Source organism: Lactuca virosa, chromosome 7 (assembly GCF_052849685.1).
Source record: "Lactuca virosa cultivar CGN04683 chromosome 7, Lactuca_virosa_CGN04683_v6, whole genome shotgun sequence".
Lineage (NCBI taxonomy): Eukaryota > Viridiplantae > Streptophyta > Magnoliopsida > Asterales > Asteraceae > Lactuca > Lactuca virosa.
Genome location: NC_136432.1, coordinates 241,176,671 through 241,190,607, shown reverse-complemented (window position 1 = coordinate 241,190,607; position 13,937 = coordinate 241,176,671). Strand labels below are relative to the sequence as shown.

The 13,937-nt window shown below is 32.0% G+C and overlaps 1 protein-coding gene across 2 annotated transcripts; it reads right to left on the bottom strand.

Moving 5' to 3' along the window:
- Nucleotides 1-1,013: 1,013 nt before the first annotated feature.
- On the bottom strand, nucleotides 1,014-6,280 carry LOC145125749 (ATP phosphoribosyltransferase 1, chloroplastic-like). Of its 2 annotated transcripts, XM_079061168.1 has the most exons (11): nucleotides 5,923-6,280; nucleotides 5,772-5,831; nucleotides 5,565-5,678; nucleotides 4,516-4,581; nucleotides 4,305-4,412; nucleotides 4,131-4,214; nucleotides 3,521-3,622; nucleotides 3,323-3,436; nucleotides 1,879-1,959; nucleotides 1,399-1,500; nucleotides 1,014-1,125 (listed from the first exon to the last, which is right to left on the bottom strand). In XM_079061168.1, exons 1-11 carry the CDS (start codon nucleotides 6,160-6,162, stop codon nucleotides 1,030-1,032), a joined length of 1,167 nt encoding a protein of 388 aa, XP_078917294.1. In that variant the 5' UTR covers nucleotides 6,163-6,280; the 3' UTR covers nucleotides 1,014-1,029. The 2 variants fall into 2 exon arrangements, with proteins under 2 accessions (XP_078917294.1, XP_078917295.1); XM_079061169.1 differs by lacking the exon at nucleotides 4,516-4,581.
- Between the last annotated feature and the right edge of the window lie 7,657 nt (nucleotides 6,281-13,937).

Below are 13,937 nucleotides of genomic sequence, written 5' to 3'. Positions count from 1 at the left end.
ACCCTCTTATTTCGTATCTTTTTAAAATCCAAATACTTTGGGATAGAGATCAGATTTGTATTTTACCTTTATGCCCTTACATAGTCCCCCTCTGCCTCTCTACGTCTCACGATCCAAGCTCTTTTTCTCAGCCTTCACTCTCCTATATCTTTGTCAACTTGAGCCTGTGAGCATGTTTTATTTCTTTCTTCTTGTTCTGTTTTGCCGGCCACAAAGGTGATGAGGGAAGGTGTTATTGCTTCTGCGTTTTGTTTCTTTTGCGATGATAGTGTTTCATCGATGTGTGTGTGTGTGTGTGTGTGTGTGTGTGAGAGAGAGAGAGAGAGAGAGAGAGAGAGAGATAAGACTCTGTTTTATTTCATGCAACCTGTCTGTTTCTCGACTGTAGATGTGAGCAAAGAGGAGAAATTTGGATTGTATTACGTATATACACACATGTGTACGTAGCAGTGTAGGTATATATGTATGTGTTTTTTTTTTGTTTGCTTTGATTGTTGACTTTTATTTAAATAAAGTTTAAATCATTTTTATAATTATTTGTAAACTATTAATATAAAGTATATAATTTTTTTTAAGAAAACAATGTAAGGTCATTTGTCTCTCAACATAGATATACTATCTAAATTCTTTGCAACACAAACAAGATTGTAACATATATATACTATATATAATCTCAACCAAACATATATACAATAGCATTTAAATCCTGCAAAATCAAAATTTATCTAAATCCAAATCATTTGACACATTCCAAATTCCATGCAAAAAAATCCAACAAGAAAATTACAAACAACCTCAAGGGAAACATATTATTAAGATACAACATCCTGAAGGAAACACGTTTATAAAGATACAACATCTTGAAGGAAACACAATACTTTTGCACCAAAAGTACATAACACGATAAAGAAACTGCAAACAACATCCCGAAGGGAACACATTATTAAGATACAACATGAGCAAATTACTCCTTAACAGAAACCTACAAACCAACTCATTTTATTACAAACAGTAAGTGTTTGTTTCAACTTAAAGCTCAAGCTTTAAGAGAAGCTCACGCCATCTCGGAGTTTCTTCATCAAAAATGTAGGTCAAAGGGGACACCAAAACTCCACTGCCTCCAATCTACACAGTTTTCCAATAAGCTATATATCAGTGTCTCCCTTTTACTTGATACAAAAAAGAAAAACTTATGAAGGAATTAAGGAAAAGCAAACTCTCACTTTAAGATCTAACTTTTCACAAATTTTCCTTTTTATTTTTTTATGACCTTTATTTTCTCAAATATCTTTTAAACAATATTTATCGAGACAACATGCCTTTATCAAATTATAATCTATTCATAATAATAGAAAAGATATGCATATAAATACATGTAACAGGATTAGGGTTACTTACCGCTCTTAGCTGCTGAACTGATTTGTACAGCAATTTTTTGGGTACACAAATGACTATAGCATAATAATTTGTGAACCCAAAAACTGGACTTACAGTTGGACCCTGAAAAATATACAAAAAACACATTTGGTTGTAAGTTTGTTAGCTAATGCAAGAATAAGCAGCAACTTTCATTGATTTGTTTATTATCACATCCTACTTTCATTTCCTCATGTCACAACAAAAAATCACCCGATTATAGCAATACCATCCAAATAAAAAGTAATTTTCACTGAAGTAGAATGTCCTAACAAAAAATTCTGACAGTACAATGCTATAATCGGGTTGGTTTTTTGAGTACAATGCCTTGATATGAAAAAGAAAATTGAGTACAATATTTTAATAAAAAAAATGAATGTAGGATGCTATGATGTATAGATAATGAAAATACATTACTATTTCTTGCATTTAGTACTTAAACATTCGAGGAGAAAATTTTACCTGAAGGCCAGATAATAATGGTAGAGTCAGAAGTCTCTCAGCTATTTCCTTTTCGTTGTATCCCCTCATGTTAGCCACTACCTGATATGTATTATATTTAATGGACATGAGGAAAGTAAAGTAGCAATGTACACTTCCCTACACCAAAAAAATACTAGCTACCTCTATCTCAAAAAATTGCAACTTTTAATTTGTCATATGATCAGATAATGTATTTCACTATTAATTAATGGTTCAAAATGGCCCATAATAAGGATAAAAAAATCGAGGACCACGATCAAATTTGCTGATTTCAAGTAACAATTACAAGGAGATACAAAAGAAAAATAAAGCAGGTTTTAGAGACTTGCCAAAAACGGAAATGTAGGGTTAATTTTTCAGAGACAACCCAAAATGCATAGCAGGATTTCAAGTAATAATTACTAGGGATGAAAAAGTAATGAATTTTTAGAAACTTACCATACAATATGTAGGGTTTTCCAGACACAACCAATATAGACGTATTGACTTCAAGTAATAATTACAAGGAGATAAAAAAGTAAAATAATAGGGTTTTTCCAAAACACTAAGTATTACATATTGATTTCAAATCTAGGGTTTTTCCAAAACACAGAAGTATTGCATTGATTTCAAATCTAGGGTTTTTCTAAAACAACCCTAAATCATAAGTACTGCATTTTTTTGTGAAGGATGGATAGTGTTTGATTGTATATGGAATGCAACAAGGATGATCTTGAAATTGTAATGTAATAAACAAGATAATGGAATAAGTGACATAATTATATTTTACATAATATATATATGATTATAAGTTATAACAAAAAAAAATTATTTTTTAAAAGCAAAAAAGTTCAGCATAATATGAGATCTTTAAAAACCAAATAATTACAATAAAAAATATATTTTCTAATTACTTCTAAAATTCAAAAATAAATAAATAAATAAATAATAAAAAAATTGGACAGCAAGAGAGAAAAATATATTGCCAAAACAGCTAGCAAGAAGCTAGGAAGGACAAAATTATAAAGAATTCAAGCATACCCATGATGGACAAAATTCAAATTTAATTAATATTGTGAATATATATAGAAAAAAAAATCATATCATCAAAATTAACAAAACGGATGGAATCACATTCCTTCAAAAATGATCCACGTTTCATTCCAACACCTCTACCGGCGATTCCATCTAACCAAACCATATATACCTTTGACTTTTGAATTAATACTCTTCACTTACATAAAAATGGCAATTTTAAAATTTGTACACCATAAATTTTCTATATCTACTATTTGCTAAAATGTCAATATTTGTGTGTTTGTATGTGTATAGTTGTGATGGTGGGGGAGGGGCGAGGATTCTCAACTATTTGAATAATACTTATCAATTTCAAATTTAAAAATTTATATTATAAAAGACAATAAACAAACACAGATATACTTACTGTATATTGATCAAGTGCCCTTATATGAGCCTCAAATCGTTCAAGCATTTCATGGGTTATGTCTAGCAAACCTTTACGCTGGAGCAACGACTTCTTGCTAGCAACCATGACCGCCTGAAAATATGTTATTCAGATAAATCAGAAAATTCAAAAGATACGAAAAGTAAGCTTATTATAATTTTGGAGTGAAAACTTCACCTGACTTCTTAATAGCACTCCACCTTCAATTTCTTTCATATTGTTTTCCTTCAATGTGGCTCCACTACTAACAAGATCCACAATAACATCCGCAATTCCCATCTAAGCAAATGAAAATGCATGGACATTAGAACAATACAATGTGTATTATAGCAGCCTACATTCATTTCCTTCTATTACATCATTATATTTTCGTTTTTTTTCAAGGTTTTTTAACATCAAGAACAAAATTAAATGAGCACCTAGCTAGAGGCTATGCAAAAGAAGGTCAAATTTACAACATACATGTTTTTCATTTTTTTTTTTCATGTTAAAGCATTACTTTCAAAAATTTACCCGATTATAACATTATTACACTTTAACTTTTTTTCTTAGTAGGACATGATACTTTGAAACATCTACCCAGTTATACATGTGAAAATTGCTTTGTCTTTGGATGACATTGCTATAAGTGGGTAAAATTTTCAAAGTAGAATGTTGTAATAAGAAGGAATGAAAGTAGCTAGGATGCTATAATAACCAAATCAGCAAGCTACTTTATGATTTCTTCCAATAAACCCTAAATCCATGGGAGTAATCCCTGACAGAAGTCAGAGTTAGGAAGACTCACAGCAGGAGCTGCCTCCAGTGCTCCATCAGCAGTTGAAAAGGAGACATGGTGAATACCATTTTCTTTCAGAAATTTTGGACTTAACTGCCAAGAGAAAAAAAATAACAATTAATGTAAATACCAACTTGAACTTTTAACTAGGTGAAACTAATAAAAAGACAACTTCAGTATTACATGAGTAAAACCAGTAGCAACTCGTAGAGGCTTCTCAGCAGTCCAATGAGGCATTTGTGCTAGCTCCTCAATAGAATTGATGTCCTCGAAGATCCCATGTTTTGGAACCTAAAAAATGAAGAAAAGATGTCAAATATATAGTTTTGAAATTTAAATGATCAGTTAATGTTATTAAGGCAGTTTATTATATATATAGAAAAGGCTGATTTACAGCAAGAGATAAACGGCATTCTCCATATGCGAGTGCATCATGAACAATGATTAGATCTTCATTACCCTGTAGAAACAATCAATACACATAGACCAAAAGACACATTTATTAATTAATCAGAGATTGCATGTAGTAACTATGTGTTTCTTTTTTACTTGGGATCACTTAGTCTTTCTTTTTTACCTAATGAGCATAATATGTGAAGATCCGATCATACAAAATATATGAGTGTTTCTTTTTTACTTAATAAATAAAACTTGGCTTAATGAGCCAAGTGGGAAAGGTTGCCTTTTTAACTGGACTAACCTTTACCCTAAATTCCAAATTTATAACACAATTGACCATGTTTCTCTCCAAATTTTGAAGATCCCATTTGTTGCATGTTTTTCTCCTTCTCAAGGTACTTTTTTAATTGTTTCTTCCTCTTCATGAATCACCAACCTACTAATATTACTTTTTAAATCTACAAAATATTATTATTTGAACTTTTTTCAATATTATGTTCAGTTTAAGTTAGTAATCATGTTATTATTTTCATTTTCTGTAAAGTGGTTATTTACAATTTTACTTTAAAATGGTTCGTGAATAAAGAGTCATTTGTTTTTGAAGTCATTTGTTATGTATCACTTATAAACAAGAGGGTCTTTATATATACAAAACATTATATGGGCATAGATCGTTACCGTTCTACCACTTTATCCATACCTCATAGTTGGAAACAACTCCAGAGACTAAAAATGAAGCAAGATTATGTGAAATTTCAGAAGCATGTTAGGGTTTTTAACATTAAGTTATATATTACTATTGAAGTGACTTCTATGTTAATTAAGCTACTGAAATGGTAGCTATGATGAATTGTGCAAATGCATTACTATTATATTAGAATGACTTTACAGATCTGTAGGGAATATATTCATTTAAAATTGTTTCTCAAGTAACAAAACTGTCCAGAATAAGTGCAAAATAAGATGTATCACATAGTTAAACAGAAATACATAAAGAGAGGAGGCTGCATGTTGTTCCTTTCAAGGTTACAGTGTGTTATATACCTCTCCATATTCGCTAACTGTGTCAAGACCAACAATGCCAATGTCTAGATCTCCTGAAACCAGTTTTCGTACAATGTCTTTTGGCCGCTGAAACCACACTTCTAGATTTTCTAGCTGCGAATCGACATTGTAAAAAAATTTAAATCGAAAAGTTCTTGAAAACATTAACTAGATTGTACTAATGCAAGCTTCAATAGATATTGTAACCTGTGGAATGTCTCCAACGTATTGTCTAGGGTTCAGATGCCTCACAGATAATTGACAATTCTGCAAAAAAACACAAAAAACTTACATGCAGACAGAAAAAACACTAAATTCAAAACAAAAAACATAATTTATGAAGAGATTGAGAGTATACGTTGAAGAGATTCAGCGTATCAGTAGCCATTCGACCTTTACTTGGCAAACCTAGCCTAATCTCACTCCTCTCGGTAGATGTCGTATCTACATTTCCGTTAACATGGGTCATCGGAGATGGGACGGTGCAACATGAGATGGTGAATTTGACGGAAACTTTAGTAGAAGAAAGAAATGACGATTGAGTGAAACCGCCACCGATGATGGGGCATTGCTGGAGAAATGTTGGCACGAGAGACATGGTTGAGTTCTCCGTTGAATCTTTGTCGGCGACGCGATTTCAGGTGGAGGAAGGAGGGGACATGCAACGCCGCCGTGAAGGAAATGGTGTGGAGGGAGGATCCCTTTTTGGGTTTATATATACACGCGGCGGAGAAAAGCAAGTATCTGGTGGTCCCGTATATATATCTTATACAGATAATCTTGTGTTGTTATCAAATAAATCTAACAATTATATGGGTAAATTACAGATTTAACCCCTTGTTTTGGTGTTATTTTGCATGAAGGGTATAATGCCAAGTGGATCCTCTTTTGGGTTTTGAATGTCCACGACAACAAAAGTAATGTTTCTAGTGGTTTCGTTACCCATTTGGCTTTAACGTTTGGAGTACAAATAAACTAAATAGACGGATAAGTTATTTTATCACTACAACATTAAACCCTATCTAGACGACAACTTCTTACCCTCTGCAGGCGACATGTCGTCGGCATAGGGTATACCGACGACATTTCGTCGGTATTGAGTCGTCGGCATAGGCTTGTTGGGATAGGTCAAAATAGTCGTCGGTACAGGTTTCGTCGAGAATATTTTTGAAAAAAAAAATAAAGTTTTATTAATTACCTGTCGCGACGACAAGTCGTTGGGATAGGTACTGGGTGTTTTTTTTTTTTTTTTTTTGTTTTTACAGATTATGTACATTTTCATTCCTACATTTTTAACAAATCCAAACAGTTTACAACATATATCAATTGAGATACAATAACTAACTACCATTGTTCAAATTCAAAACATCAAATTTAGGTCTAATATTACAATAAGTACTTAACATCATTCAAAATAATACAAAACATCAACCATTATTATCATCATCATCTTCTTCTTCTTCTCCTTCTTCTTCCATTCTCTCGGGCTCGACAATTTGTTGAGAGGTACTTCTTGTTGAAGTTGAATAGAAAACTAGGAAATGGTGGTGGTTGGAATCTTCACAACGAGAACAACTAAAACAAGAAAAAGACAAATATACCCCAAACTCGACACCGACTAAACATTAGATGAAATCCATTAGTTGAAGCTTTGCCCATTCTAAACGCAGGTAAGGGTCATCTTTACATGGTGGGTGTTTCCAAGGGGCACCAAATCATAATTTATCTTTGAGGATTTTGCCCTTTTGAGCATCAAGAGCAAACTTTTGCAGGATTGACAGTGCTTTATGATTGACAAGAGTAACCTGTAAAGAGGGAGAAGAATTGACATAAATTTCTAACAAATTAGAAAAACTAGAAATTTGTCTTGGATTATTTTTGAATCTATGAAATTCTGAAGCATAAAACTTATTTGCAAATGTGCTATATACGCATCTATAATGTCCTCGAATGTACGTGGATTTGGCCCAAGCATCTCAACAATCAAATCCCACTAGAAATTTAAATAAACAAAATGTATAAGATCTTCAAAATTTAAAGGCATTTAGAACCAAAGGTTTATATACTTTGGCTTTTTGTGGAGCTCCATCCAAATATCTTTTATATTGAATGAAAAGGGAAAAAGTAACAATCTTTAATGTTTTATATGGTTCAAATTTTCATAATTAGAAAAAAGAAACAAAATATCAAATACGGGATTAAGTTACCTCACGTGAAATGAAACTATCAGGAAACCAAAAATCTGTGTAAGTTGCATATGAATAACAACAGCTGCAAAATTGTGGTGAATTTCAACATTGTATATGATTTTAAGTTATTTTAGCCAAAAAGAATAAATATATGGAATATTACCTATCAGAAGTTATGAGAATAACAGGTAAACACATCTCATTTGCACCTAAAGCTATTATTCTCCATATCAAACTATCATGAACATCGATTGAGAGACTGATGAATCATCCACCAAAGCAGCATTTTTCAAGACTTCAATATTGTTTATTATGAGTGGAAATTATAAGCGTACCTGAAAGTAATCAGTTGAGCAACTCCAGATTACACACACACACACAAACACACACACACACACACACATATATATATATATATATATATATATATATATATATATATATATATATATATATATATATATATATATATATCAAGAAAACAAGGAAATGATGGCTGGTGGTCACTGGAAATACACAAAATCAAAAAAGACAAAAAACGAGAAAAACCCCAAATTCTTACTTGCTGTGGTGGTGAAGGAGAAAAGTTGGAAGGAGAGTGAAGTTGCCAGTGGGGAAGGCCGAAGGTGGTGAACGACGGACGGTGGTGAACGGTGGCCGATGGTGAACAGCTGTAACCACAAAAAAAAAACCCCAAATTCGGGGTAAAAAGCTTCAACAGACACTATCAAACAACAAATTCGGAGTATAAAGGTTGACCAAGAGTATACATGTTGCTCGTCGCCGGTGAAGGAGTGCCCAATCGCGATTTTCGTCGAGAGAGAAATGGGTGTCGTCTTCTGCTGCAAATGAACGATGGACTGGACTTCTGTTTGGGTAAACCCCTATGCCGACGACAAGTCGTCGGTATAGGGTTTACATAAACGACGTCGTCCCTGCTTTTGCTAAAACAAAAAAAAAGTGAAAAAACTGCAGCGACGACATGTCGTCGGGATAGATATTTCACACGGATCGCCACGCGCGTGGCTTGCGGACGACGAGTCGTCGGCATAGCTTACAAAAAACTACGTCGTTTTGATTATTAGTACCAATGAATAAAAATAAATGAAAATTAGCTTTTTTGTAACTTATCCCGACGACATGTCGTCGGCACAGGTTTTCAAAAGACAGCGAATTATTTTGTCGTTCCCGCCGAATCTATGGCGACGACATGTTGTCGGTACAGATCTTCTGGTCAAACAAATTTGGTGAAAGTTGGCAAAATTTATACCAACGACAAGTCGTCGGCATAGCCCTACTTGTAGTGACGACTTTCGTCGTCGGGATAGGTGTCGTCGCCATAGCTCCTTATTCTTGTAGTGTATCTCTAGCTTTTGGTGTATTAATAGATTTTAATATTGGAATTTTGTTGTTATAAAAAAAATTGTAAAAAAATTTATTGTAGTATGTACGTAGTATTAAGTTATCTCCATGTTTTGGTGTTGTTATGATTTAGTGGATCCCCTTAGTATGAAATGTCAATGTCTATGAAAGAAATATTGTTGTGGTAGTATTATTGACACACCATTACAATTAAAATTTGAAGTGCAAATAAGTCATATATATGGATAATGTCTTCAATGGTAATTATATGTATGTGAAATATGACTTGCATGGCATTTTAAAAATATATATTGTAGTATTTAACGTATACAATATAGCAACGTGAAATACATCGTATAATAATATTTACAAACTACCAAATTTGTGTAAGTGTTTTAGTGTATTTAATAGTATTTCTACGTGAATATAATGTTGAGTGGTTCCTTTTTTGTGTTTAGACGCTCACAAAGAAAAAGTTGTGTTGTTGTTGCTTCTTTATTTTTAAAATTTTGTGTGAGAATAAATCGAGTGGATAAATAACCTTGGTTCAATAGTTACTAAAGTTATGTAGATATTACTTCCACATAAGTTTATAAAGATGTATTATAGTATCTAACTTATCCAGTATATCAATTTAATAAACACCTTGACTTAAATTTTATACTTAATGTTCAAAACAAGTTAGAATTGTATAAATAAAGAGTGCTAATATTTGAAATGTAACATATGGAATACTAAGAGAGTTTTAGTCCAACTATGGTAATATTAAACTAGCTCTTATGTTGAAGGACCAAATATGACAAGTTGGAAGAGTGACAAAAGTCTTAAGTCATTAGGATTTGTACCCCTCATTTGAAGAAAATGAATTTTTAATGAGCCATGGAGCTTCATTAATGGTAAATCACTCATTGATTCCTTTTATTTGAAATTGGTGGACTAAATATCCAAATGTATTAGAACAAGGTATCTAACAATAAATGTACATTAAATTGGAAGAAATCTATAGAGATGACACAATTGATTGAGTTGAAGTTAAGATTGTAGTCAATGAAGTTTTAAGAACCTAATTAAACATTAAATTCATGTTTATGTGTTTATTACGAAGGACTTGAATCTTTATTTGATCTTTTAATATCATTATAATGCATTAGAATGGTCATATGTGAAGTATAAGTGCCAATAAGTTTGAGAAATAATGATTGAAAGTGGTATTTAGAAAAAATTGTGTTGACTTTTGCATTTACATGTTTTGTAATATGCAATGCAATTTTACATGATCCATGTAAGCTTACGTTTGAGACGGGTCCATAGTTCTTTGAGCTCATATCCTATTTTGCATGATACTTTCATTTAACTGTTGCTCGTCGCCGGTGAAGGAGTGCCCAATCGTGATTTTCGTCGAGAGAGAAATGGGTGCCGACGATGGACTGGACTTCTATTTGGGTAAACCCCTACGCCGACGACAAGTCGTCGGTATAGGGTTTATATAAACGACGTTGTTCCTGCTTTTGCTAAAACAAAAAAAAAGTGAAAAAGCTGTAGCGACGACATGTCGTCGGGATAAATATTTCACACGGATTGCCACGCGCGTGGCTTGCGGACGACGAGTCGTCGGCATAGCTTACAAAAAACTACGTCGTTTTGATTATTAGTACCAATGAATAAAAATAAATGAAAATTAGCTTTTTTGTAACTTATCCCGACGACATGTCGTCGGCACAGGTTTTCAAAAGACGGCGAATAATTTTGTCGTTCCCGCCGAATCTATGGCGACGACATGTTGTCGGTACAGATCTTCTGGTCAAACAAATTTGGTCAAAGTTGGCAAAATCTATACCGACGACAAGTCGTCGACATAGCCCTACTTGTAGCGACGACTTTCGTCGTCGGGATAGGTGTGGTCGCCATAGCTCCTTATTCTTGTAGTGAATCTCTAGGTTTTGGTGTATTAATGGATTTTAATATTGGAATTTTGTTGTTGTAAAAATAAAAGTTTAAATAAATTTATTGTAGTATGTACCTAGTATTAAGTTATCTCCATGTTTTGGTGTTGTTATGATTTAGTGGATCCCCTTAGTATGAAATGTCCATGTCTAGGAAAGAAATATTGTTGTGGTAGTATTGTTGACGCACCATTACACTTAAAATTTGGAGTGCAAATAAGTCATATATATATATATATATATATATATATATATATATATATATATATATATATATATATATAATGTCTTCAATGGTAATTATATGTATGTGAAATATGACTTGCATGGCATTTTAAAAATATATATTGTAGTATTTAACGTATACAATATAGCAACGTGAAATACATCGTATAATAATATTTACAAACTACCAAATTTGTGTAAGTGTTTTAGTGTATTTAATAGTATTTCTACGTGAATATAATGTTGAGTGGTTCCTTTTTTGTGTTTAGACGCTCACAAAGAAAAAGTTGTGTTGTTGTTGCTTCTTTATTTTTAAAATTTTGTGTGAGAATAAATCGAGTGGATAAATAACCTTGGTTCAATAGTTACTAAAGTTATGTAGATATTACTTCCACATAAGTTTATAAAGATGTATTATAGTATCTAACTTATCCAGTATATCAATTTAATAAACACCTTGACTTAAATTTTATACTTAATGTTCAAAACAAGTTAGAATTGTATAAATAAAGAGTGCTAATATTTGAAATGTAACATATGGAATACTAAGAGAGTTTTAGTCCAACTATGGTAATATTAAACTAGCTCTTATGTTGAAGGACCAAATATGACAAGTTGGAAGAGTGACAAAAGTCTTAAGTCATTAGGATTTGTACCCCTCATTTGAAGAAAATGGATTTTTAATGAGCCATGGAGCTTCATTAATGGTAAATCACTCATTGATTCCTTTTATTTGAAATTGGTGGACTAAATATCCAAATGTATTAGAACAAGGTATCTAACAATAAATGTACATTAAATTGGAAGAAATCTATAGAGATGACACAATGGATTGAGTTGAAGTTAAGATTGTAGTCAATGAAGTTTTAAGAACCTAATTAAACATTAAATTCATGTTTATGTGTTTATTACGAAGGACTTGAATCTTTATTTGATCTTTTAATATCATTATAATGCATTAGAATGGTCATATGTGAAGTATAAGTGCCAATAAGTTTGAGAAATAATGATTGAAAGTGGTTTTTAGAAAAAATTGTGTTGACTTTTGCATTTACATGTTTTGTAATATGCAATGCAATTTTACATGATCCATGTAAGCTTACGTTTGAGACGGGTCCATAGTTCTTTGAGCTCATATCCTATTTTGCATGATACTTTCATTTATGTTTTTTTATAATGATTATTATATATCCTTGAGTTTATATATGTTAAGTTTTAACTATTTTTAGAGAGTTGTCTTGTAAAAAAATTTATATATAAGATTTATCAGGAGTAATTTTAGTGTTTGATGTTTTGAATATGTTGCCTTGGTTGAGTTTAAGTTACATTGATTACATGTAGGATTTTGGAGTCTAGATTCCATTATTCCAATCTCTGAAACATGATTCAATGTATATTATGGAGTTGTAAGGTTTCAATTCCTTCATAGAAGTTGTGAGTTCATTTAAAACCTTTGAATGTTTTTTTTTTAACTTCAAACAAGTTTTAGATTTAAATCCAATGATTCATTTGGAAATTTAACAATTATTATCCATGTTTATCTTTGGAGTAAATTACTGAAATCGTCCCTATGGTTTGGTCAAAATTGCACGTTTAGTCCCTAACTTTTATTTTGCACTAGGATCGTCCCCGTGGTTTGATTTTATTACGTTTTTCGTCCCTATGGTTTGGTCAAACTTGCACATTTGGTCCCTAACTTTATGTATGTAAGGGACGAAAAGCGCACCAAAATCAAACCATAGGAACGATCCGAGTGCAAAAGAAAAGTTAGGGACCAAACGTGAAATTTTGACCAAACCATAGGGACGATTTCAGTAATTTACTCTTATCTTTGACTTGAAACTACCACATTAAATTTCAATAATGAATACAATTATACTCACAACTTTAATAGAAACCTTGGAATCACCATCAACACATGATCTTATAAATCAAAAAATTAGCATAGATTTCATGGGTTTAAATTCAAAATATACAACTATAAGCTAAATTGCAAATTCTTTAAGCTACTGGTGTAACTCTTTATCAGGTTTCCAAATCCCTAACACGATCACTAGAGATGGAATCAAACATTCTAATGGACGAAATGGTGTTATTTTGATGTTCAAGACCATATATTTAACAATAAAACTCACTCAAATAATGTATTAACCTTGAGGATTCTTATTTGGGGATGACTCTAAACTCTATTTCGATTTCTATAGAGAAGATGAAAGAGAGTATACCTTCCAAGCTTCACAATGTTTCCTTAGCTTCAAATCTTTAATCTATACTTCTATATCTTCTTCAACCTTGAAAAATCACCATTCTCTTCCTCACAGAGGGAAGAAAAGAAATCAATTGTGTATACCTTTGACAATTTGTCACTTTAAACCCTTATAAATCCTATTACTTCAATTTAACCACCATAATAACTAGAAACTTACTAGCAACTTAAAATATTTCTCAAATGATCCTTCTCCATCAAACCACTTACATGTATGGTTCTAAGTTATAAAACTGAGTTAACAACTAGGGAAGAACCTAACGTTCACTAAATTTACATTTTTAGCCTAAATGTCTTTAATTTTTATTTTCATCATATTTTTCTATAAAATTTCATTTTTATTCAACATAGTTAATGTAAGAACAATGAATAAGATCGATAGATTCCA